At 40.8% G+C, this 24,143-nt stretch overlaps 1 protein-coding gene across 1 annotated transcript in view; it reads left to right on the forward strand.

Moving 5' to 3' along the window:
• The window catches only part of LOC100074477 (paired box protein Pax-3), a 101,584-nt gene that overhangs the window by 29,581 nt on the left and 47,860 nt on the right, over positions 1 to 24,143 (forward strand). Inside the window, exons 3-6 of the mRNA XM_039914468.1 lie at positions 647 to 721; positions 6,003 to 6,085; positions 17,307 to 17,380; positions 20,639 to 20,844. Coding sequence (XP_039770402.1) covers positions 647 to 721; positions 6,003 to 6,085; positions 17,307 to 17,380; positions 20,639 to 20,844 — 438 coding nt within the window. The remainder of the gene's footprint in view (positions 1 to 646; positions 722 to 6,002; positions 6,086 to 17,306; positions 17,381 to 20,638; positions 20,845 to 24,143) is intronic.

Below are 24,143 nucleotides of genomic sequence, written 5' to 3' on the forward strand. Positions count from 1 at the left end.
ATCTAACAGAGTACTAACGATCTCTGCCCACAGTGATCGTACAGTCTAGACGATGAGTTTACAGTCTAATAGTAGTTGTAGTAGGACTAGACGTGTTATTCAGTGGGTGGCCACTTGATGTCGAGCACTATACTAGATGCTTGGAAAGTACAGAATAATAAAGAGGCAGATTCTCTGCCCACCAGGAGGTTATTCTTTTATGGGGGAAGAAAAACATAAAAATACATTCAATGAGAGTGCTCAGAATAAATGAATTAAGCGGCCTATATATGTGACTGCTAAGGAAGATGTAAATAGGTTCCTATGTGGAAATGTCTATTTTTGGTGGAGCGGTGCTCTCCCTCCTGGGGAGGCAAGATTAGATTGTTATAGCTCATAGAAGAATAGTCTCAGTGTCTCTGAAGCTTTCCTGAAGCTTTCCTGAAGTGAGTCCCCCTCCCCTCTTTAAAGGTGGAGTGGCTGGCTATGTCTTCTGAAACTGGCAGGGTGGACATGGGGAAAAGTGGTGAGTGAAGGTCCCAGGAAGAACCTGTCTTAATCACCCTGCTAGGGTGTTTGTCTGCACTCAGATGTTGAAATTTTTCCTTCTGAAAGGTTCAAAGAATGTATCTGCTAATTTTCATAACTCAGGGTTTGAATTTATCAGATTTTAAGTGTGGAGATTGATTTTTCAGTGAATGACATTCGATTCTTCTATGTTGATGGGTTTCAGAATTTACAGGTAACTAAGACTTTCAGTGTAAATGAAGAGAATGTCATTCTCATAAAAATCCTAGAAAATTAACCATCACCACCAAAAACCTGACAATTTTTATCTCGGAGCTAAAACTCCAGGATAGCCAGGCTTTGAGTCATTTCATACCATTTTCTGTGCCCAACCCTAGCCAAAAAACAGGCTTGTCACCAAGACAGCCTCATTTTAACCAAGAAGGCAAGGCTTAAAAGGCAAGAATTTCTTTGTTTTCAAACTTTTTTTTTTACAAACTCATACCAGAATATTTGGTCTCCAGTCATCAAAAAGTGATTCGATCACACTATAAAAATCAATGAAAGTGGCTCTTGACATATTATTTTCTATGCTTAGATATGCAGCAACACTTGACTTCATTAATGATTTTATTGAAATTATTTTTGAGACAGTATTATTGCCATTTGTGCTTCCTGACTTCCTTTCTCAAATTGACCCCCTATCTTGACTTAGAAGGGAAGGACTAGAAAGATTTAAAAGAGGCAAATTTTCAATCTAATTAAATATGGCTAGACTGTAAGCTCACTGTGGGTAGGGAACATGTCTACCAACTCTGTTATACTGTACTCTCCCAAGTGTTTAGTACAGTGCTCTGCACATAGTAAGGTGCGATAAATATGACTGATTGATCAGTTGATTGATAATAATAATAATGTTGGTATTTTACTATGTGCAGAGCACTGTTCTAAGCGCTGGGGTAGATACAGGGTAATCAGGTTGTCCCACGTAAGGTTCACAGTCTTCATCCTCATTTTGCAGATGAGGTAACTGAGGCACAGAGAAGTTAAGTGACTTTCCCACAGTCACACAGCTGACAAGTGACAGAGTCGGGATTTGAACCCATGACCTCTGACTCCCAAGCCCGGGTTGTTTCCACTGAGCCACGCTGCGTGTTACTGTCTTCTAGGATGTAGTGGGTTTGGGTGGCAGCAGGGATGGGAAAGGGTCAGGTTTACCCACTCCAGGATCCCAACGAGCCTCTCTAACTCAATCATCAGAAATACACCTTAGTGGACAGTTTTCTCACTGTCCTCATAACTGAATATCTGGGGCTGATCTTGGACTTCTCTGGGCTGCAGTAGGTGGGTGATGATTTGGGAAGAACCATAGCAGATCCTCTTGGGGAAGTGCCCAGGTAGAGGAAGAGAGTCCAAATGCCACTTAGCTCCCTTTCCTTGCTTTCTGTATGGATCCAAGTCATCTTACTCCCTCTGAAATATTTGTCTACAAGTTTAAACTAAAAGCGGTGTTAAAACTATAAAGTGAGGTGTTAGCCTGACTTTTATCTGTCCTTTCCACATTAGCAGCAACGAACTCACTCTCCCCTTATTGAATGGGAAAATGGATTGACTGCTTTGTGTTAGGGATTACATCACTTCTTCTTTCTATATTCCCCAAGTGTAGGCAAATCTTTTATATTTATATACATATAGAATAGAAATGTAGATAGAATTCTGAGCAGGTGCAGGCTCAATAAATAATACTACTATAAATAATAATAATGTTGGTATTTGTTAAGTGCTTACTATGTGTCAAGCACTGTTCTAAGTGCTGGGGGACATGCAAGGTCATCAGGTTGTCCCAAGTGGGGCTCACAGTCTTCATCCTCATTTTATAGATGAGGTAAATGAGGCCCAGAGAAGTTAAGTGACTTGCCCAAAGTCACACAGCTGACAAGTGGCAGAGCCGGGATTAGAACCCATCACCTCTGACTCCCAAGCCCTACTACTGCTACCCACTATTACCACTTCTATACTTCTTACTGCTCCACTATTATTACTATTAGAAGAGGCCCATTTGGAAAGGGATCTGACTAGTACTTTTATCTTCAGTCATCTTATCATCATTCACAAATGTAACAACACTGAGGTCCTTCATCACTGAGGTATTTTAGGTGGAAATCTCTCATTTCCACCTACCAAAGTGGTACATAAAGTGGTAGAATACCCTCATTTGAAACAAATGGAGGCACATCTAGGTCTGGTTGGTCATAAATCATAGGGCAACCCATAGACAATATGGAATATAAACTTGGAACTGTATTGGGAAAACTGATCACTGTAGTAGCAAGATTGTATGATTGGAAGTGGAAGGAAGGAAAGAGGACCAGGGCAAGGTGAGGGTTTCACTGGTCTGGAAATTATTTGGGGAATTTTTTTTTCCCAAAAAAAATCTATCCAGAAGTTGAGTCTCATTTGGATACTGAGTTAACCCTAGTGGGTTGGCAGCCATGTTGCACCCTTAGAATTACTTTGGTGAAATGTTTTTAGAAGGTGAATCAGGTCATTAAACTAACATTATGCTATATGCTTAGTATAGAACAACACAGGAGAAGCATGTATGGTTTATGTTTGATGATTCTGGTGCCAATTTGGTTCCAGCAAATTGAAAATAGATATCCAATGGTACTTCTCGCTGCAAATTGATTTGGTCCCAATTTTCCTGACCCAGAGGAGAGAAGAGTCTCCTGTGCTTTTCTTGCAATCCTGGCTGAAGGGAGAATTGACAGCTTCCTCCTGGGAGCTGTGCTATTGGCTTCTCAGCAGTGATGAGCCGAAGAATGGCTCATGCGCTTCCATTTTGTGTGCAGCAAGAAAGCTCTTTTCACAGGTTAAAATCAGGAAGAAGCTGCAGCCTGGGTAAATCTCCCTCTCCTGTCCTAACTCTCGCCCTCGCCCTGTAAATAGGTGCACTACTGAAGGTGTGGGCATATGGGTGGAGGGCATTCTCCTCCCCGCAAGTCTTATCTCCCTATGGGTGGGCAGAGAAGTGGAATCAGTGCTTAGAACATAGTAAGCACTTAAATACCATAAAAGAAAAAAAATCACTGTTTGAAACGAGAGAACCAGAAAGGAAAGCCCAAATGAGAGACATTGCATATTAATACATCAATTTATAGTTACAAACAAGGTCGGCCTGTAAAAATTCTTTGCGAGTCCTTTGCACTCTGCTGCTCCTCTACTCTTTAACTGCCTCCTAAATCCCAGAAGGAAAACCATGGACAAAGGTTGAGGGTGTGAGTGGTGCTGAATTCGGTTCCTTCAGTCAAAGTCTTGGTGGCTGGACTGAGACTTTTTTACTATTTACCATGGGAGACTCTACTATTTATTATCATCAATAAGGAAATGGAAGTGTTAAATTTTAAGCCAACATTTCCCCCCAATTATTTTAAATTTTGGAATATGTGGCGTCTCCCTCTCTAGACTGTAAACTCTTTGTGGACGGGGATCATGCCTACCAACTCTGTTATTTAATGTTCTTTCCCAAGCACTTAATACAGTGTTCTGCATACAATAAGCACATGATAAATGTAACTAATTGAATGATTGATTGATTGATTGATCACTAATTTAGGAAAAGAATTGGGATTCAGCAACATTTTGGTTTTCTTGGAGGTAATTAGATTAGCTTCTTGATAGCCAACATATTTTTCGTTGTGTAGAGTTACATGAAGCTCTATTTAATTAAATACTTATAATTCACCCTCTGGGAATTTAGTTTCTGGTGGTACTTTAATTAGCTTTAATGCTTGTTTCCCTTTAGTTTTTATTTATTGTCCAGACTAGTTAACCAATTTGCTTATACAAATAACACACCTCTGCTCCTCTTTCATCCCACCCTCAGTTTATACAATTTCATCTTCAGTTATGGCTGACTCAATTATAAAAGAGATTTTTCTTTTGTTTTTCTCTACAAAAAGATCACTTTTTCAGGAGTAGATTTCCCAGATTTCACAGTCCTCTGATAACTTTCTCTAGGATAACTGTCAATTTAAGAAAGCCACTGCCTAAAAATTTGTCAGTCCAAATCTCCTTCTATTTTATTCTACAGATCTCTGACCATGGAACTCCCTCTGAACTCAGGGCTTTGCTTTTCCTTTTACATAAAATCAGTGCCCAAATTCTATGCTTAGTCTGCAGAAATTCTCAGTGGCTCAGGTTTATTTGCCTTAATGGTGTTATTGAGGGCTTTTGGATGAGAGATCAATAATTCCAACAGTTTCCATACAGAGGAATCATCTAGACTTCTGAAGGGTTTTGAAGCAGTATATCTGCATGTTTGAAGAACCCAGGAATTTTATGAAAATGTTCTACAGAAATAAGGAGACAAGTATAGAACAGTTGGATTCTCTCCTTTGTAGGGCAGAAGGAACACTCCATATACTGTGGTTCTCAATGAAAAGTGGAGTAAAATAAGACGTGTGGGGGAGGGAATCAGGGCACTTGTGCATGGCTGTTCTCTGAACAGATCCATACATTTCCTGATTCTTTACTGCTCCTGTGGAGGCATTTATCTATGCTTACTTAAAGAGTACTGAGCCAAACACTCTCCCAGCTGCTGCATGACCTGGACTAGAGGAGCCGAGTGAGAAGCAGCGTGGCTCAGTGGAAAGAGCACAGGCTTTGGAGTCAGAGATCATAGGTTCGAATCCCGGCTCTGGCACTTGGCAGCTGTGTGACTTTGGGCCAGTCACTTCACTTCTCGGTGCCTCAGTTACCTCATCTGTAAAATGGGGATTAAGACTGTGAGCCCCACGTGGGACAACCTGATTCCCTTGTGTCTACCCCAGCGCTTAGAACAGTGCTCTGCACATAGTAAGCGCTTAACAAATACTAACATTATTGGGGAAGCAGCGCGGCTCAGTGGAAAGAGCACGGGCTTTGGAGTCAGAGGTCATCGGTTCGAATCCCGGCTCTGCCGCTTGTCAGCTGTGTGACTGGGGGCAAGTCACTTAACTTCTCCGTGCCTCAGTTACCTCATCTGTAAAATGGGGATTAAGACTGTGAGCCCCACATGGGACAAGCTGATTCCCCTGTGTCTACCCCAGCGCTTAGAACAGTGCTCTGCACATAGTAAGTGCTTAACAAATACCAACATTATTATTCTCTGGTGCATCCAATGGAAACCCACTTGCTCTGATGAATCCGGGAAGTTGTATAACTAAGTGCTGTACCTACAGTGCGTGTTCTAACTCTCCCCATATCATTTTTCTCTTTTCATTTCTTGAAGTTGCTGTCTGCTTGGTTTCTCTTTTTGTAGTGGAAACTTCTCCTCCAGGCTTCCATGCACTCTCTTTTCTCTTTCTTTCCCCTTCCCCAACTCCAGTTTCTCTTTTTCATCATCAAACAGATTAACAGTCCTCTTTATTCTCATGTAGACCTGCTGCATGTCCCTTGCCTTCAACAACTGGAAAAACGAGGCCTGAATGACTGCTCTGGATTGCAGTTTTTGTTTGGAATAATGTTTCTTCTAGTTGCGGCTCGGGGTGGGTGTTGAAGATCTTGGAGCCATCTCAGACTGCAGGAACATCTCTGACTCCCCAGAAGAAGCTGTGACGTAGGTCCTGCTCCCCTAGGGAACTCTCAGATGTAGTTATATTCTGCTGTCTCTCAGAAGCAATGAATTCTGGTCAAAGAGTTATGGGGGTGGGAGTAGGGTGTGGTGAAAGGACCACAGCTTCAAGCAGTTTATAATTAAATTTAAATTTCATTCCTAGGGCTTTCCCCACAGGGCCATTGTCTCCTTGGGGATTTTCTCTGTGGGGCAGCATTTCTGTGGGAAAAATACCTAAGAATTCAGTTTACATTTAGAAGCAAATCATGGAACTGTGGAAAGCCACAGTTTCCTCTATCTCCCCCAGAATTTGCCTCTCTCTGAATGTTGTCCTGCAGAACAATATTTTAGGGAACTCCCTGGAGTCTGGGGCAGTGTCGTTTCATGGACAGCAGTTTCTCTGGTCCTGGTTGGCCTGGGGTAACAGACCACCAGCTAGAGGCACTCTGAGGTTCAATTTTACACACTTCCAGGAGACACAATAGAATTGGAGTGCATGGGTCCTCCTGGCTATGACATAATTCTCATTGGCATGGAGCAAGAGCCCGATCACCATCTCCCCCTCACATGCTCCGGGAATGGATAGGGGTGTGTCATATTCAGGAACAATGCTGAGCATACCTTGGCAAGGTGCAAGTTTGGGAGCAAGCATCGTGGAGTAAACATGGGCCTGGGAGTTGGAAGGACCTGGGTTCTAATCCCGGCTCCAAATAATGAGAACTAAGACTCAGTGATTTTGCACATTTTTTTCCTGCCAAGACAAGTAATATTTTTCATTTGGAGTCTCCCTGCAAGCGTCACACAATGAAGATCACCAGCAGAAAGACCTATTCTTCGAGAACCTGTTGACCTGGCTGACTGAACAGGAAATCCTGGGTTCTGAGTACATAAGGACAGTCCCACAAACAGATTTCAAAAATCATTATTCCCTCAATATTTCCAGTTGTGGGGAGGGTCAAGGTAACACTAGCCTCACCAAATTTAACAGGGTTAACATCACCCTGGCAAGTTTCCTTAGCTCTTTTTATTTCAATTCAAGCAACTTCCTGTAGCGAATACATTTAAAATTCCCCTCCAAACACAGGTTCCCATGAAAACCAAACAGAAAAGGAACAGAAAAGGAAGGCAGGGTATATTAAATTTCTTCTAGGCCAACCCCTGCTTCCTTTACACACATGTTTATTTTCATAATTGCATGTGGCAATGATTAGAATATAAAAATGTATATACACATATGTATGTATATATGTATATAAAAATGCACATATATATGTGCATATAAATGCACACACACACACACACACATATATATATGCATATATATATGGAGAGAGAGAGACAGAGGAAATTTTCTTGGTCAGAAAGTTGGGATGACCTAATCCCTTCTTTGAATTTAAATTATGCATGAAGTTCTCTGCAGAAGTTCTGAGTGGGCTTTCATTTTTTCTGGTTTCCTGGAAAAGGCTAGTCAGAGAGAGTGGGTATGATATAGGCTTTATTTATAAAAATCAAGGGCCTCCCAAATACACTTAGAATCCTAGACAAACTTATTTCTACTGAGACAACCCAGAAATATAAAGTAGGACAACAATATAATAATAATAATAATCATAATAATGATGTTGGTATTTGTTAGGTTCTTACTATATGCAGAGCACTGTTCTAAGTGCTGGGGTAGATATGGGGTAATCAGGTTGTCACACGTGAGGCTCACAGTTAATCCCCATTTTACAGATGAGGTCACTGAGGCACAGTGAAGTTAAGTGACTTGCCCACAGTCACACAGCTGACAAGTGGCAGAGCCGGGATTCGAACCCATGATCTCTGACCCCCAAGCCCGGGCTCTTTCCATTGAGCCATGCTGCTTCTCAATATTGTAATGTTACTTCCTACTTCTAGTAGTATTTCATCACTTCCTTTTCCAATCTCTATCAGAAACTCTACATATATAGCCGAAAGAATAAATTTGGGATTTTAAGTGGATTTTATTTATACTAAGGATTGAATCATAGTTGAAGTCTTCTCTGATTAGTTATCAACACCCCAAATTCTATCACTCCTTCAGGTGCTTCTTGGACTTAGGTATTTTCTTCTTCTGGGCAATGATCATATTTATCAATTCTATTATATTGTACTTGCCCAAGTCCTTAATACAGTAGTCTGCACACAGTAAGCACTCAATCAATACCACTGACTGAATGACTGTGACCATCTTCTGCTCTTATATATATGTGTATATATATATATATATATATATATATATACATGAATGGTCATCCAATTTTATTTATTCTGATTCAACTGTTCATGAATATTTTTATTTCAATCCCCTTAGAATGTAAGATATTTGTGGGCTGGGGACTTGTCTTGGGCTTCTGTTGTATTTCCCAAGCATTTAGTACAGTGGTTGCATAATAAATACTATTATTGTTACTACCACTACTAGTTCTATTTGTCTTTTCTTACGCCTTCAAGTCGTTTCTGATCCAAAGAGACACCGTGGACACATCTCTCCCAGAACGTCCCTCTCTCCATCTGCGATTGTTCTGGTAGTGAAACCATAGAGTTTTCTTGGTAAAAATACAGAAGTGGTTTACCATCGCCACCTTTCCTGCAGTAAACTTGAGACCCTGCCCTCAACTCCCTCCCGGGCCGCCGCTGCCCAGCATAGGGGAGTTTTGACTTTTAGCAGATGGCCTTCCGTTAGCTAGTCACTGGCCAAACTAGGAATGGAATGGGTAGGCCTCTGCTTCACTTTCCCTCCAGTAGCCAAGATTGGTAGAGTACTGGAAACTCTCCAGGTGCCACCCTCAGAGGGGACTACTGTTTATAGGTTATCTAAATCTATTTTCTCATTTCTATTTAGCAATTAATTAATATGGTTATATTAAAACTCCACCTTTTCAAACATTCAACATCTTAGAGGAAAGTATGCCTATATATAATTTCTTATGAATGAATCAATCAAATGATACTTATTGAGCACTTAATTTCTGCAGACCACTGTACTGGAAACGTGGCAAAGAACTATACAATAGAGTCGGTAGACACAATCCCTGACCTGAAGAAGCAAATATCTAGGTATAAGAAACATCTGAAGGGTTGATAAAGTAACCGTATACTTAGTAGCACTAAGTATGAGGAAGAGTAAATACAGTAGAGTTGATAGGCATGATCCCTGCCTTCAAGAAGCAAATGATAATGACAGTGTTGATTCCCTTGTGAAGCTACACTCAGATGTTTCTATTACATCTGGAAAAATGCTTTCTCCTTTGGTTGACCCAAAGCTAGCTAGGTATTACCTTATCATCATCCAAAGCAAAAATTGTGTAATCAAGGACCCAAATAGCCACTGTGGGACTTCCTTACAGTCACCTAATCAAAAATAGTTTTCCATAATTTGTTTTCTTTTGGCTTTAGAAGCCCATAGCAACAATAGCTACCTTATTTTCTGTCACCTAGATCATTTTCATATCATTCTAATTTACACATTGAAGATCATGACAATTTAGGTTTACAGTATTATCCTGGCAAATTCCATCTCCCATTCCTTCTGGGCAAGGTGGGATCATCTTTCAAACCCAAGTAGTTTATCATTTTATTTTGCCTTTTCATTTAATAAAATCTGTAACCTGGTACTTCAACCCCTTTAATATTTGTTTTGTTAAACTCTATTTTCTAAGCCAGTTTTTGTTGTACTTCCCATGTTCTACCAAGTTAATCCTTATAAATTTTGGCTATTGTAAGAAGCTGTTTCGTTTGTGTTTACTAATATCCTTTCTTGTCATAAATGATTGTCTATGATCCGTGGGCCTTCAATGCTGCTGCTCTATTTCTTCAGCTTGAGTTTATTGTTGACCTAAAAAAAAAAATCAAAACTAAGTTCCAGGTTGGTTTTGTTTTGGGCTTTGACAACTGTCCCATCCACATTGAACTGTACTTTGGATCTCAATTAAAACATCATTACTGTGGCTACAGTTCTGGGGTTCAGGCAGTGCAGTAGGACGTCAGGATGTCGTTGTCTTGTATGCTAACTGACACTGGGGTCTTTTCAACTCACCACTCACTTTCCAGGACCAGTGCTTTCCAAATGATGTGGATTCACAGCAAATCTCTTCTCTTTTCTTATGTGGCCTTATCAACAGGAAATAGATGGGTTTGGGAAGGGCTATGCTAAAAACTTTGGTGAGAATTTAAACTGTTTATTCAGCACCAGGAGTCCATGCAAAAGCCAAAAAACTATCTTTAATAACTTTATCTACTCTGTCAGTAAATGATTAATGTCTTTGAGGAACCAAAGTTAAGCCATTCAGAATGAATTCATTTTCCACAGTTCTACAGTTCTGAACGCGTTTAGTGCACACTGAAGCAGAGTAAATAATTATTATCCAGATAGATCATTCTCTGCTACTGTTTATAGAAGTTCTCTTTTGGAAGGTAGAGAAATAAAATGGTTTTCAAATCTCTGTTTTCACAACCATATATCTCATCCCTTGAATGAATTTTAGTTTGCTTTCCTTTCTAAAATTAATACTGTTGAATAGTTTTTAGCTATCACTTTTTTGTGGGGGGGATGGCGGGAAGTAATAACTGTGTCAAGCTGTGATGACAAAATGATCCCATATAACTGTTAGAATTCCTTGTCATTTTAAGCATGAAACAGTTTAGGTAATGATTTATCTTTTATAATGCAGCACTTGGGGACAGCTGTATGATTTGTCTCTTTAGCAAGTCAAGTAATTTCTTTAACAAAATGTTAAGCACAGATGGGCGATAAGCTGTCAGTTAACTATTATTGTGCATACATCTGCTTGCTTTCAATGCACTGTTTTATGTATTCAGTCAGTTACTTAGCTGCAGCTCTCTGAAAAGCTGAACGTCCTCTGATTGGCAAATAAAATGTTCATTTGTCTCTTCTTCCTATTGTTTTGTTTTGGTAACACATGTCAGCAGCTCAATTACCCAGTTCATTAACAGCTCCCAGTGGACATGATGGCCAACCCATGATAAGGCTGGTGATTGTGGCACATATGGTCAATAATAGCCTGTCTCTTGGCAATTGTAAATAAAAGTCAGTTGGCCCTTTTCCTTTTTCGGAAAGTGCTGTTTCCCCAGTGCCCTTCAGTATATGAATTACCTTGTCTTTAAGGGCCATTCACTAGCCTTGCTAAAATAAAATGCAGTTTGCTGCTCTAAAGGCTAGGAGAGTGATGGAGATCAAGGTGGGGCAGTATTGAGAACTGCCCTAGGTTTCTGTTGTAATTTGACAAGCTGCTGCAGCTCTTGAGACACTAAGTTCTTAATAGAAGACATTTCTTAGGAAAGCCATTAACTGATTAATTACCTAATTAATCAGTTTACCTAATTGAATAGCAACAAATTTTCCTGCCACTTCACTCCCTTTCTCTCACTGGAGACTTTTGTAGTGGTTCCTGTGGAGTTTAAAAAAGCCATTTTTAATGTTTTTGTAAGTTTGCCCTTTGCAAATAGCAGCCAGCTTTCAAAGGAGTAATTGGAGTGTGACTTAATCCTTGTTTGATGAGAGATATTCATGTCTAGGACAGAACTTTAAAAAAAAAAAGCCTGGGAGATTAAGCTTCCACACAAAGAGTTAAGAAAAGTCTTGCTAATTTTAGGCATTCTATATGTTCCTGGGATAAACAATATTCAGATATTCCTACGTATTACCACTGGAAAAGGGGGAAGTGTCTGCAAGCACTGCATTTTATTATTCCTTGACTGCTATTGCTTTTTAGCAAAATGTTGCTCTTTTAAATGTCACTTGCCCCAGTAAAATAGGGAAGGACACTTACCCTAAATATTTTTTTCATTACAAAAACAGTAGAAAATCTCTCACTAAGAAAATAGAAATCAATTTGGGAGCTGGAATCAATTATTCACTTAAGTCAAAATGACCCTTTCCAGGAATATTTCCTTGACAAGTTGAGTTAGTTTCCATTCATGATTTTGACTCAGTGATGGAGGTACCCACCTGAAGAAAACTGGCATAGGCACAAATACGTTTGCAGGTTGAATGAAGCAGAGACTGTTCTAATGTTATTTAAATCTTTATTACTGTGCAGTTCAGTTTTGAAACTTTGAGGTCTCTGTGTCCAACTGTCCTCTGTGTCCTGCAGCTCTTGTTTTAAATAAGCATTCAGTGATCAGTGTTGTGATTTTCACGCAGCTCACAGGTGACGGAGAACTGGCCTTAGACCTTCTGAACTTGTCCCCTGCTGCCTGCCATATTCATATCTAATCTGTTCTCCTCACCCAAGGGAGTAGGCACTTGGGGAGTTGTTGAGTGTCAGACCTTATTTGCACTGTTTTGATTAGTACAAACCTGGCAGGAGATTATTTTGTTTTTCATGACCTGTGTTGTGAGAGGGCAGTTTCCGAAGGAGAGAAGGGATTGGAGAGGGGAAAAGCAGCTTTACATTTATGAAGCCAAAAATTAGTGAACTAATGTGCTGGACCCAAGAAAGCACATGATTGGAGAACCTTAATTACAATTAGACTTTTTATTTAAACTGGTTTAGAGGACACAGCCACCATTTTCCATTAATTGACTCGCTTTGTGTATTTCCAAGAGCTTCTTTTCAATTTAGGGTGCGGGGACAAGGAAGAAGAAACACTTGAAAAGAAGTACTCCTGCCTTACCAACTCTTAAAGGGGTAGATAGAAATTCAAAGAAAAGAATGCCATTCAAAGCAACTTATAGCCTAGACATCTAGTACTAAATGAGTAGCCAGAACCGGTGAGCTCATTAGATTTACCCTGAGAATTTCTGAATTTGTTCTCCGCAGTAGCTTGTGGGTTTTTTAAGGAAAAAGTACAGCAGTACATTTCTGAATTTTTAAAAATGACCTCTTCTTATTCCGAGCTTGGGAATTAATGTGCAAGGGAAGCCTCCAGGTGCTGAAGTCCCTGCCTGGATAGGCTTGGATTAACCCCTACTGTGCATCCATTTCAACCTCCTTTCCTCCCCCACTCCCCCCCTCCCCGAAACCCTCAACTTCCCCCTTCTCATCCTCCCCAGCTTCCTTTGTGTCTCCTGCGCCCTGCCAGGCAGGTGTCAGGGCCCTGAATACGGGTAAATGCCCCGTTGATGGATTCCACAGATGGAGCGTGGAAATCGGCAGAATAGGCCTCAGCCACAGGCCATTTCTTGGGACTCAACAAAAGCCTCCAAATAAGTCAACAAAAATCCCAAAGATCACAAAGGGAAAGTGTCATTTGTCATTTACTCTGGGCCTGTGAGGGAGTATCAGTCTTGCTTCACTCCTCCTGGTTTGCACCCGAGGAAACACCGTAGAGGTCATTCACATCTCTCTCAGCCTAAGAGGCTACTTGAGATCAGAAAACAGTAAGCGGCCCCTTTGTGTTCTCTGTGTTGCCTGGTAAAGTACACAAGCCTAGAACATTTTGCAATTAGCCAACTAGGTGCATCACACTTTGAGTTCTCCTGTTAAGCAAGACAAGAGACTCAGAAAAATATTACTCAAATAGCTGGGGCCAGAGAAAAGATGTGTCCTCTCTGCTGCTCTCTGGCCCGGTTTGATACAGATCTTATCTTGTGCTGTAGAAGCCCACTATTAGATAAAAGTGGTTTGATGTCCGGCCTGTGAATATTAGCTTGGAAGAAACAGAGTATGATTTGATAGGGATAATTTTACATCCAATGAATGATTGCCAGGAGAGCTCTGCTTTCAAAGCCCTTGGAGGGAGTTACCCCCCACCTCCTCTTGTGTTTGTAAAGTGCATTGGGTTAAATCTGTAGCAAACATAGAGTTTAAATGGTTGTCATGTTTTGATTATTTAATTATTCAAATGAATGGCTTGCTGAGAGGAAAAACAATACCCAGATTGCAACCATGTGGCTTATTTTGTTGTCCAATTTTTGCCTAGATGGGTCTATGAAATATGTTTGTTTGGGAACTGTTAATTATAGAATTCTATGTGAACAAATCCCTATGAAATTGTGACAAAGATTTCATGTATAATAGTTTTAACTAGGATGAAATATTTCCCGAGGCCACAAACAGGTCACAAGGGGTTAAGGGACAAAGAATTGCTCTCTAATTCTGTAATTCCTTCTTTAATTAAACTTCATGGTTAGTCCACTGGTGGTACTTAAGGCGTCTCCTCCCATTTTGATTTTCTCCTGAAGGGAGGAATTTGTAATCCGGTAGGGTAGGATTGTTGTCCTAGTCTTGATCCTTTTTGTTACTGACAACTCTCCTTTCTCCAAGTTTAATCATTGGAAGGTAGTATGCGGTCACTGGGACATCTCAAATGTTTGGCTCTTAAAATATATGCATAGATTTTTTTAAAAAAGTCAGAAAGAGAAGGATTAGAAATACCAGAAGAGCTAATAACACTTAAAAATCAGATGTGGTGCATTTTAAGTGTTTTGGGGATATTACTTCCTATTCTTGGGGACAAGAGTCTTATTTCCTTATCCTTTGCTTTGTTAATAATGGGTAAAAGTCACATCAGTTTTTCAGATCATGCAGTTATTGTTTCTTAAGGCAAGAAGTACCTGTGAAATACAGTCTTTGATGAGAGAAAGCTTCAAAATGAAATAATTTTGAATGATAAATCATGCCAATTCCAAAGTCGGTTGGAATTTTGAGTAGCACTGTATCAAGTAGATTGGTAAAGGGAAAATGGAGGCATTGATTGTGAAGTTATAGCGATTTTATTTTTCCCTTTCCTTCATTTTTAGAATTCTTCTAGAGTATATACCAAAACAGATGATGATGAGGTTATTGAAAGGTTGTTGAAAAGCTACTTTTGGACTTGAGTGCGTCCCTTTTACTTAATCATATCCTGCCAATAAGTTGGTGGAAATGTCCTAGAAATCACACTGGATTCAAGTGTCACAGCCATGAAGAAGATTCGATACTCTCTCCTTTCTCCTTTCGGTTTTGTCTGAACCTCGATTTCATCTTGGCCCATTATTTTATGGTTCCAAAATGACACATTATGCTTCTTTATTTGATTTTTCACCTCCTTGTCCTCCTTTGGATCATTGGACAATATCCTACTTGGACAACGGGATCTAGTGGCAGCATTCAACTCTGTGTCTCTGATGTAGATCTTGAGCATGTCTTCCAGGTGCTGGCTGGTACCTAATCTCGGTCTTCTTCAGACTCATTATTAGGCTAGACTCTTTGAGGGCAGGGAACACAACTACCAACTCTGTTGTATCATACTTTCCATAGCTCTTTGTACAATATTATGCACACAATAAGTGCTCAATAAATACCATTTATTCATTTATTTATTGATAACCCATAGCACTTTGCACTTCATAAATATTTGACTCTTTAGGATGCTCTCGGCCTAGATTATTACATCGATGCATGTTCAATTTAGTTCCTAATACAGATATCCAGTGTGCAATTTTATGAGGTGAAAAGACCATCATTGTTTAGAATTACTGCTTTGTTAGGATGATTTCTGACTTTCTGGAGGGAAATTGAGCAAATAACTATAGCTAATGAGGAATTGTTTATTATGGCATGTATGGAATATGACTTATTATCATATAAATGTAATTGAACTGCTCCTTTTCATCGTATGATTGGAAAGCCGAAATAGTTTGCAGATGAGATTCTATTTACTCTAATTACTATCCCCTAGTAATCTATGTGTTATTTCGACCTCTGATTCGTTAGTGGTGTTGCTACTACTTAAACTGTAGCTTTGTACTTAATGTGTCCAAAACAGAACTCCTCATCTTCCCAACCTTTCCTCCCCAGTCTTTCCCATCGCCACAGAGACTTTCACTATCCAGACAGTCGACTATCACTATCCTGCCTGTGTACTCTCCCTATCCTGCCTGTCTTACGAGCCTGTATCCTTTGCAATATACTTGACTCATCTCTCTCATTCAACTCACGTATTCAATCTGTCACCAAATCCTGTCAGTTTTACCTTCACAATATCCCCCAATTCTACTCTTTTCTCTTCATCTAAACTTACTATTATGCATATCCAAGCACTTATCTAATCCTTTCTTGACAACTATAGCAGTGTCTTTGTTGACCCCTTATCTCTTATCTCTCTCCCAAATTCAGTTTTTACTTCACTCTGCTGCCCAGATCATTTTTCTAAAAAAATGTTCAGTCCACATCTCCGAACTTCTCGAGAATATCCAACTGTTGGCCATCCACCTCTGCATTGAACAGAAACTTCTTATCATCACATTTAAAGCACTCAATCAGTTCTTCCCCTCCATTTTACCTCACTGATTTCCTATTATAACCCAGTCTGAACATATCTCTACTCTAATGTTAGCACATTCAGTGTACCTCAATCTCATCTATCTCACCACTAATGCCTTACTCATGTTCTGCCTCTGGCCTGGAATGCCTTTTCCCTTCATATACCACAGACTACTACACTCTTCACCTTCAAAGCCTTATTAAATCATATCTCCTCCAGACTAAGCCCTCATTTCCCCTACTCCCTCTCCCTTCTGCGTCACCTTTGCACTTAGATTTGTACCCTTTAAGCACTTGATATTCACCTCACCATCAGCCCCACAGTACTTATTGTGTACCTATCTGCAAGTTATTTTAATTTCTGTTTCCCCCTTAGACTCCTTGTGCATAGGGAACATGTCTACCAATTCTGTTGTATTGTACTCTCCCAAGCATATAGTACGGTGTGCTCTGCACACCTTAAATACTCAATAAATACCATTAATTGCTTGAGTGATTGATAGATTTCCCACAGATCAAGAAACATATGAAGTGCTGTTAGTGGCCTCTAATGGAGTTGTAACTTTTTTCCATATAATATTGAGTAAATATATTTGATTTTATTATTTTGGGCAGCCATAAATGAACTTTAATAGGTAAAATAAATGAAACTTAACCAGCTGATGTTTTGTTGGAGTTAGAGTGGACTTCAGTCCTATATTTATGTCCTCAGTTATTCTTCAGTGCCTCAGGTGCAGGAAATTATTTAAATTAAATTCTTCTCCAATATTATATTTCATTCCTGTGGAGTCATGTAGACCCCAAGAGTAGGTATTGTTTTTAAATTAATGTTTCAGGAAAAACTTCCTCTTTAGCCATGAGGAGGATTTCAGGACAGTTTCCATAGACCAAACAAACCGTCTGCTGAGTGGAAATGTCTAGACCCAGCTAATCTGCCAGGTTGTTAGCACCTGAGAGCATTAGCTGTCAAGTTGTGAACTCCTACCCTGTAGGCCTGAAGCCTTGCTTCTATTAGTCCAGTCAGAGGCAATCGAGATATCCTATCTACATGCAGTAAAAACTCCTGGTACTTCAGTAGCCATCAAGCAGTAGGCAGTAGCCATTCAGACTTCTTCAGCTTCTTAATTGTTGACCTGATATGAGTGAATTTTCCCCAGACAGGTTATTTTGAGTTAGTGGAGATTGTCCCTTGGAGAATCCTTGGAAAGAGGACATTTACTTGGTGAAATTGCCTATAGCCAACTAGTCTGCTGTTAAGAAAGTAGGCCACCATATTTTCAGAGAGCTGGAAGGAACAGGTCATGGGACCTGTTTCCAATCGCTAGACTGGTGAAAGGTTAAACTAATTAAAGGAGAGATGGTTGTCTCTTCTATCATAATTGGACACTTGGGTATACATGAGAAGGAATGAAAATGAGCAAGTGCATCAATCAACCAATAGAATTTATTTAGTATTTACTCGGTGAAGAGTTGACAATCCAGTTGGGAAATGACAAGTTCCAAAGTAAATATCATATAGAAGCAAGATGGAAAATGGGATAGTTAATTATAGTGGCTATTTAATGCTTACTATGTGCCAAGCACTATAGAAATGCTGGGGTAGATACAGAATAGTCAGATCTGATACAGTTCCTGTTCCACATGAGACTCATCATCTAAGTGGGCAGGAGAAGAGGAATTTAATCCCCATTTTATAAATGAGGAAATTGCAGCATAGAGAAGTTAAATGATTTGCCCAAAGTCACACAGCAGGCATGTAGCAGAGCCGGGATTAGAACCAAGATCCTGTGTCTCCCAGGCCTGGGCTCTTCCACTCGGTCTTGCTGCTTCTCAAAGCATGAGATTGGGTTTTATTGATAAGGTATGTATAGATATGTACACAAATGCCTAGACTGTGAGGCTCATGTGGGACAGGGGTTGTGTCCAACCTGATTATCTTGTATCTACCCCAGCACTCAGTATAGTAAGTGCTTAAGCATAATAAGTGCTTAATAAGTACCATACATAAATACCAGACACCACCCAAATAAATAAAATTACAAATATGTACATGACTGCTGTGGGACAGGGAGGGGGGATGGGCAAAGGGAGCAAGTCAAGGTGACGCAGAAGGGAAAGGGAGATGAGGAAAAATGGGGCTTAGTCTGGAAGCCTCTTGGAGATGTACCTTCAATAAGGCTTTGGAAGGGGTGAGAGTAATTGTCCATAGGATTTGAGGAGGGAGGGCATTCCAGGCCACAGGCAGGACATGGCCTAGGGGCTGGCGGCGAGACAGGTGACACTGAGGCACAGTGAGAAGGTTAGCACAAGAGGAGCAAAGTGTGAGGGCTGGGTTTCAGAAGGAGAGAAGTTGGCTTTAAAGCCAATGCTGAAGAGTTTTTGTTTGATGCAGAGATGGATGGGCAGCCACTGGAGTTTTCTGAGGAGGAACTTACAGTCTAGAGACTTTCCTTTTAGAAATCAGACCTCTCACTCAAGGCACTCATGGGAGATAAAAGGAGGGAAAGAATTCAGATAATTTATTAAAAATCTGTTTAAAGAAGTGTCTTTTCCTGGCTGCCCCTCTTGTAGAGGTGTGAATACTTCATTGTCTTAGAGTGGGTAAAACCAATTTCCTCAAGCAACCTGGAGGCATGGGTTGGGAGGAAAGCTGGTGCTCCCACCTCCAGCCCAGAAGGGAAAGGAACAGTTCAGGCATTTATTTATAGAGTAGGTCATGCATTGAATGAGGACCAGACTAGACCATCATGATACATGAACTATCTCAGTGGGCCAGGGTCCAGAATGGCATGCTTGTGTCCACCCTAGTGCTTAGTACAGTGCCTGGCACATAATAAGTGCTTAATAATAATGTTGGTATTTGTTAAGTTCTTACTATGGGCAGAGCACTGTTCTAAGCGCTGGGGTATGCAGGGTAATCAGGTTGTCCCACATGAGGCTCACAGTCTTAATCCCCATTTTACATAAGAGGTAACTGAGGCACAGAGAAGTTAAGTGACTTGCCCAAAGTCACACAGCTGACAAGTGGCAGAGACAGGATTCGAACCCATGACCTCTGACTCCCAAGCCCATGCTTTTTCCACTGAGCCACGGTCCACAACTATTATTATCATTATTAGGTCCGGGGCCATATCTAATTCCAACCCGATCACTTTTTTTCCTACAATTCTCTGAGAGCATAAGGAGCCACTCAAAGTTGGGAAAGTGGTACAGTAGAAGGAAGTTGAGAAGAATCTGTTTTTGGAACATTTTCCCCACCATTTTCAATTCTTACTGGGTGATTGTTTAAATAGTAATAATAATAGTTATAGTTATGGCATTTGTTAAGCACTTACTATGTGCCAAGCACTGTACAAGGTGCTGGGGTGGATACAAGGAACTTGAGTTGGACACAGTCCCTGTCCCACATGGGGCGCATAGACTTAATCCCATTTTATAGATAAGGAAACCGAGGCAAGGAGAAGAAAAGTGATTTTCCCAAGGTCACACAGCAGGCAAGTGGCAGAGTTGAGATTAGAACCCACAACCTTCTGACTCCTGAATGAGCCCTGAGCATAGCTAGAGCTGAATCTTATGCTAGTATATGTCATTTTAAATTCCATCCCCAACATTTAGTCTGGTCCTTTTTCCAATAGGCAGAGAAACTGATCTCTGAGTTAATGGAATTTGCATTAAAAAATTATCTTGTCAGTTATATATCAATTACAACTGAAAAGAGAAGCACTGTACTTTAGTGATAGAGCATGGAACTGGGTCAGCAGGACCTGGGTTCTAATCCTGGTTCTATCCCTTCTCTGCTGTGTGACCTTGGGAAAGTCACTCACCTCATCTGTACAGTGGGGATTCAGATTTGAGATCCTTGTGGGACATGGACTGTGTCCAACCTGATTAGCTTGTATCTACCCCAGCGCGTAGTACAATGACAGCCTCATAGCAAGCACTTAATAAATGCCATTAAAAAAAGACAAAGAGTGACAAGATACATCAGAATGAATGATCTTCCTAAAGAAAGTACTATAATCTCCATGCTCATAGAAAGTATCATTTACTATGTATTCCTACCCTTTTAGATACCGTACCAAAGTTCGGACAAATTTTTTTCCATTGTATTATTAATAATCCACAAGACTTGGGGTTTAATTGAATGTAACTCAAGGGACCTGAGATTTATTCTCTGTAAATTTTAGTGTCATTTTTAGTGAATTTGGGAAGCAAGAGGTGAGAAGTCAGGCAGGCTAGTGTGGTTAGCCAACTACTTTCATAACCCGATTATCCTTTTTTCTTTTTTGGTGAAACTCTAATTGCTTTGTTGTGTCCTTTCCAGCCTCAGCACCCCAGTCAGATGAAGGTTCTGACATTGATTCAGAACCAGACCTACCATTAAAGAGGAAGCAGCGGCGGAGTCGAACAACCTTTACAGCCGAACAACTTGAAGAACTGGAAAGGGCTTTTGAGAGAACCCACTACCCTGACATTTATACACGGGAGGAACTTGCCCAAAGGGCTAAGCTCACAGAAGCTCGAGTTCAGGTACAGATGATTAAGGATGTTTCCAGAATTAGTGCCTGGGGGAAACCTAAAGGCATCATGGAAAGATTTCATGGATTCTGCTGGTATTCTAACAGTAGATCGCTGGTTCTTTAGACTGCTGGAAGATGTTGCCTACACTTTCTGTCACAGTTCAGCAAAGAATGGCTGCAAAGTATTTACTGGTGATAAAGGGCAGGAGCATGTTTCTGTTGGAAACTGTATTCTCATTGACCCATAGTCAAAATTATTGTGCTATTTGCTAAGCTCTTACTATATACCAAGCACTATACTCGGGTTGAGGCAGAAACAAGATAATAAGGTCTCACATAGGAGCCACAGTCTAGGTTGGAGGGAGAACAGGTATTGAATCCCCATTTTGCAGATGAAGGAACTGAGGCACAGATAAGTTAAGCAACTTGTCCATGGTCACACAGCACATAGGTGGCAGAGCTGGAATTAGAATCTAGGTCCTATGACTTAATAATAATAATAATGTTGGTATTTGTTAAGCGCTTACTATGTGCCAAGCACTGTTCTAAATGCTGGGGTAGACACAGGGGAATCAGGTTGTCCCACTTGGGGCTCACAGTCTTAATCCTCATTTTACAGATGAGGTAACTGAGGCAGCGAGAAGTTAAGTGACTTGCCCAAAGTCACAGAGCTGACAAGTGGCCGAGCCGGGATTCGAACCCATGATCTCTGACTCCAAAGCCCGTGCTCTTTCCACTGAGCCATGCTGCTTCTCTAGCTGCCATGCTGCTTCACAGACTTAAAGGTCTGTGATCTTTCCACTAGGTCACGCTGCTTCATGGAAGTAGTAGGAGCTCTGAGCCACTCTTGTTCACTATGTTACCATCCTGGTGACTTTTTTCAGGCCACTTAGGCTGATCGCTGAGGGGGTGGGCAAGATTAAGAGAAGAGGGATGTAGACACCTGAAATTAGATTATCAATCAGGCAGACAATCCAGTGCAGGTTTGGCAATGGAACCCATTGTCCTTGGTTCCTAAAACCTGTCTTTGGACTGCTTGCTACAAATCCTCCCTACAAACAGATTGGAATTTAGGCTAAATTTTCTCCATATAGATATTGCACCAGTCAGTACTTTATTAGTTTTGGTCACTACACTTTAAAAAGTATGGAGAGGATTTAGAGATCTTGAGAAGAGAGACAGCTGTGATAAGAGAGCTGAAAAATACATTCTATGAGGAAAATTAGAAGAAAATGGAATAGTTTTGGCTAAGGGGTAACAATAATTTTCTTCAATTTAATCCTAAACAAGAGGAATTGAACTTTAAAGCCACAGATTTGAATTGTTTGTAAGGTAGATTCACAAGGGGATTAAAAACACTGGAATGGGCTTCCCAAAGTGACTATGGAAGCTTCATCATTGGGGATCTGAAAAGTATTAAACAGTCATTTGTTCTGGATATCATAATAATTCCTTGATCGGGAGGCAGGGGGCTGGACAAGATGAACTCCCTTCCAGAGCTGTAACTCAGTGATTCGCCTGACTGAATCTTTTAGACAATTCTGGAGTCCTTACACAGTGTTATTTTTTTCAAAAGGAAAAGAGGTACAATAATATGTCATGATTTTGCTTTTGGAAGTGTGTAATTTTTAAGTTTGTACTTTTCAGTGGTATTTTAATAGTATCCACTGTGAGACAGTTTATTTTGAAGTATCTTGAACTCTTTGGAGGAGAGATTCACCTGTGACAAGTGTATTTAAAGATTAAGGTGATCAAAGTATTATTTAGGAAAATGTGTTTTCTACATGTGAGTCCATTAATTCTTTCAGAGTCACAGTATACAACTTGGTACTTTAGGTTATCTTTTGTGGGGAGAGCCTGGTTCCAGGTGCCTTCCATCTTGGCTCAAAGAGTGGAGGCGATTATCCAAGTAATTCAGTTTTGGTGAAGAAGTCCCACTGAATGGATCTCTGAAGCTGGGGAAGGCTCACTGATCTCCAGCCTCTGGGACAATAATAATAATGGTATTTCTTAAGAGCATACTATGTGCCAGGCACTATACTAAGCACTGTGGGACATACATGATAATCAGGTTAGACACAGGCCCTGTCCCACATGGGCTCACAGTCTAAGGGGTAGAGGAAACGGGTATTTAATCCCCATTTTAATAATGTTGGTATTTGTTAAGTGCTTACTATGTGCAAAGCACTGTTCTAAGCACTGGGGGGGATACAAGGTGAGCAGGTTGTCCCTCATGGGGCTCACAGTCTTCATCCCCATTTTACAGATGAGGTAACTGAGGCCCAGAGAAGTTAAGTGACTTGTCCAATGTCACACAGCTGACACGTGGTGGAGCCGGGATTGTAACCCATGATCTCTGACTCAAGCCCGTGCTCTTTCCACTGAACCACGAGACTGTGAGGTAACCGAGATATAGATAAGTGAAGAGGTTTGCCCACAGGCACACAGCTGGTAAATGGCAGAGCAGGATTAGAACCCAGGCCCTGTAACTCCCAGGCCATGCTTTGCCCTAGACCATGCTCCTTCTTATGGCGATGACTCTTCTTAATGATAACTGTGGTATTTGTTAAGTGCTTACTTTTTACCAGAGCCCCATTGGTGAGACTGAGGCCGCTGAAATCGGTTCTGACTTTGGGGTGAGTCTGCTTCTCTGGAGAGGAGGGTGTTTTAGTCAAACCCATTTCTGTGTGCAACATTAATCCTATCCCCAGAGGGCTTCAGAAACTGGGTGGGAGACAACTCCTTCTAGTAAGAGATCGACTGGGGCTGCGGGCAACTTTAGGTGATGTGAGCCTGGGAGAAACACGCGATCCAGTTGGAAATGGGGTAACAGCAGCTTCTTTGGGCACCTCCCCTGACCAAAGTTGGCTACTTTAATTTTTATTAATGGTATTTGGTATGCGCTTGTTATGTATCAAGAGCTATTCTAAGCACTGCGGTAGATACAAGTTAATAGGATTGGACACAATCCCTGTTCACATCCTAGAAACTGAGGCACAGGGAAGTTGTGACTTGCCAGATGTCACAAGTGTCAGAGCCAGGATTAGAACCCAGGTCCTCTGACTCCCAGGCCCATTGTTTTTCCACTAGGCCACACAGCTTCTCTGACTGGAACAGCTTCCCCTACTGCAGGGAAGTGAGTCTAAAAATTGGCACAGCTTCTTGTGCTATTGAGGTTGAGGTTCTCTCTGGGGGTGTCTTGGTATGGTAATCAATCAGTCAATGCTATTGATTGAGCACTTATTGTGTGCAGAGCACGGCACTAAGTGTTTGGGGGAATACAATATGATAAAAGTAATAAGTATGAGT

The sequence above is a fragment of the Ornithorhynchus anatinus genome, chromosome 1, assembly GCF_004115215.2.
Source record: "Ornithorhynchus anatinus isolate Pmale09 chromosome 1, mOrnAna1.pri.v4, whole genome shotgun sequence".
Classification (NCBI taxonomy): domain Eukaryota; kingdom Metazoa; phylum Chordata; class Mammalia; order Monotremata; family Ornithorhynchidae; genus Ornithorhynchus; species Ornithorhynchus anatinus.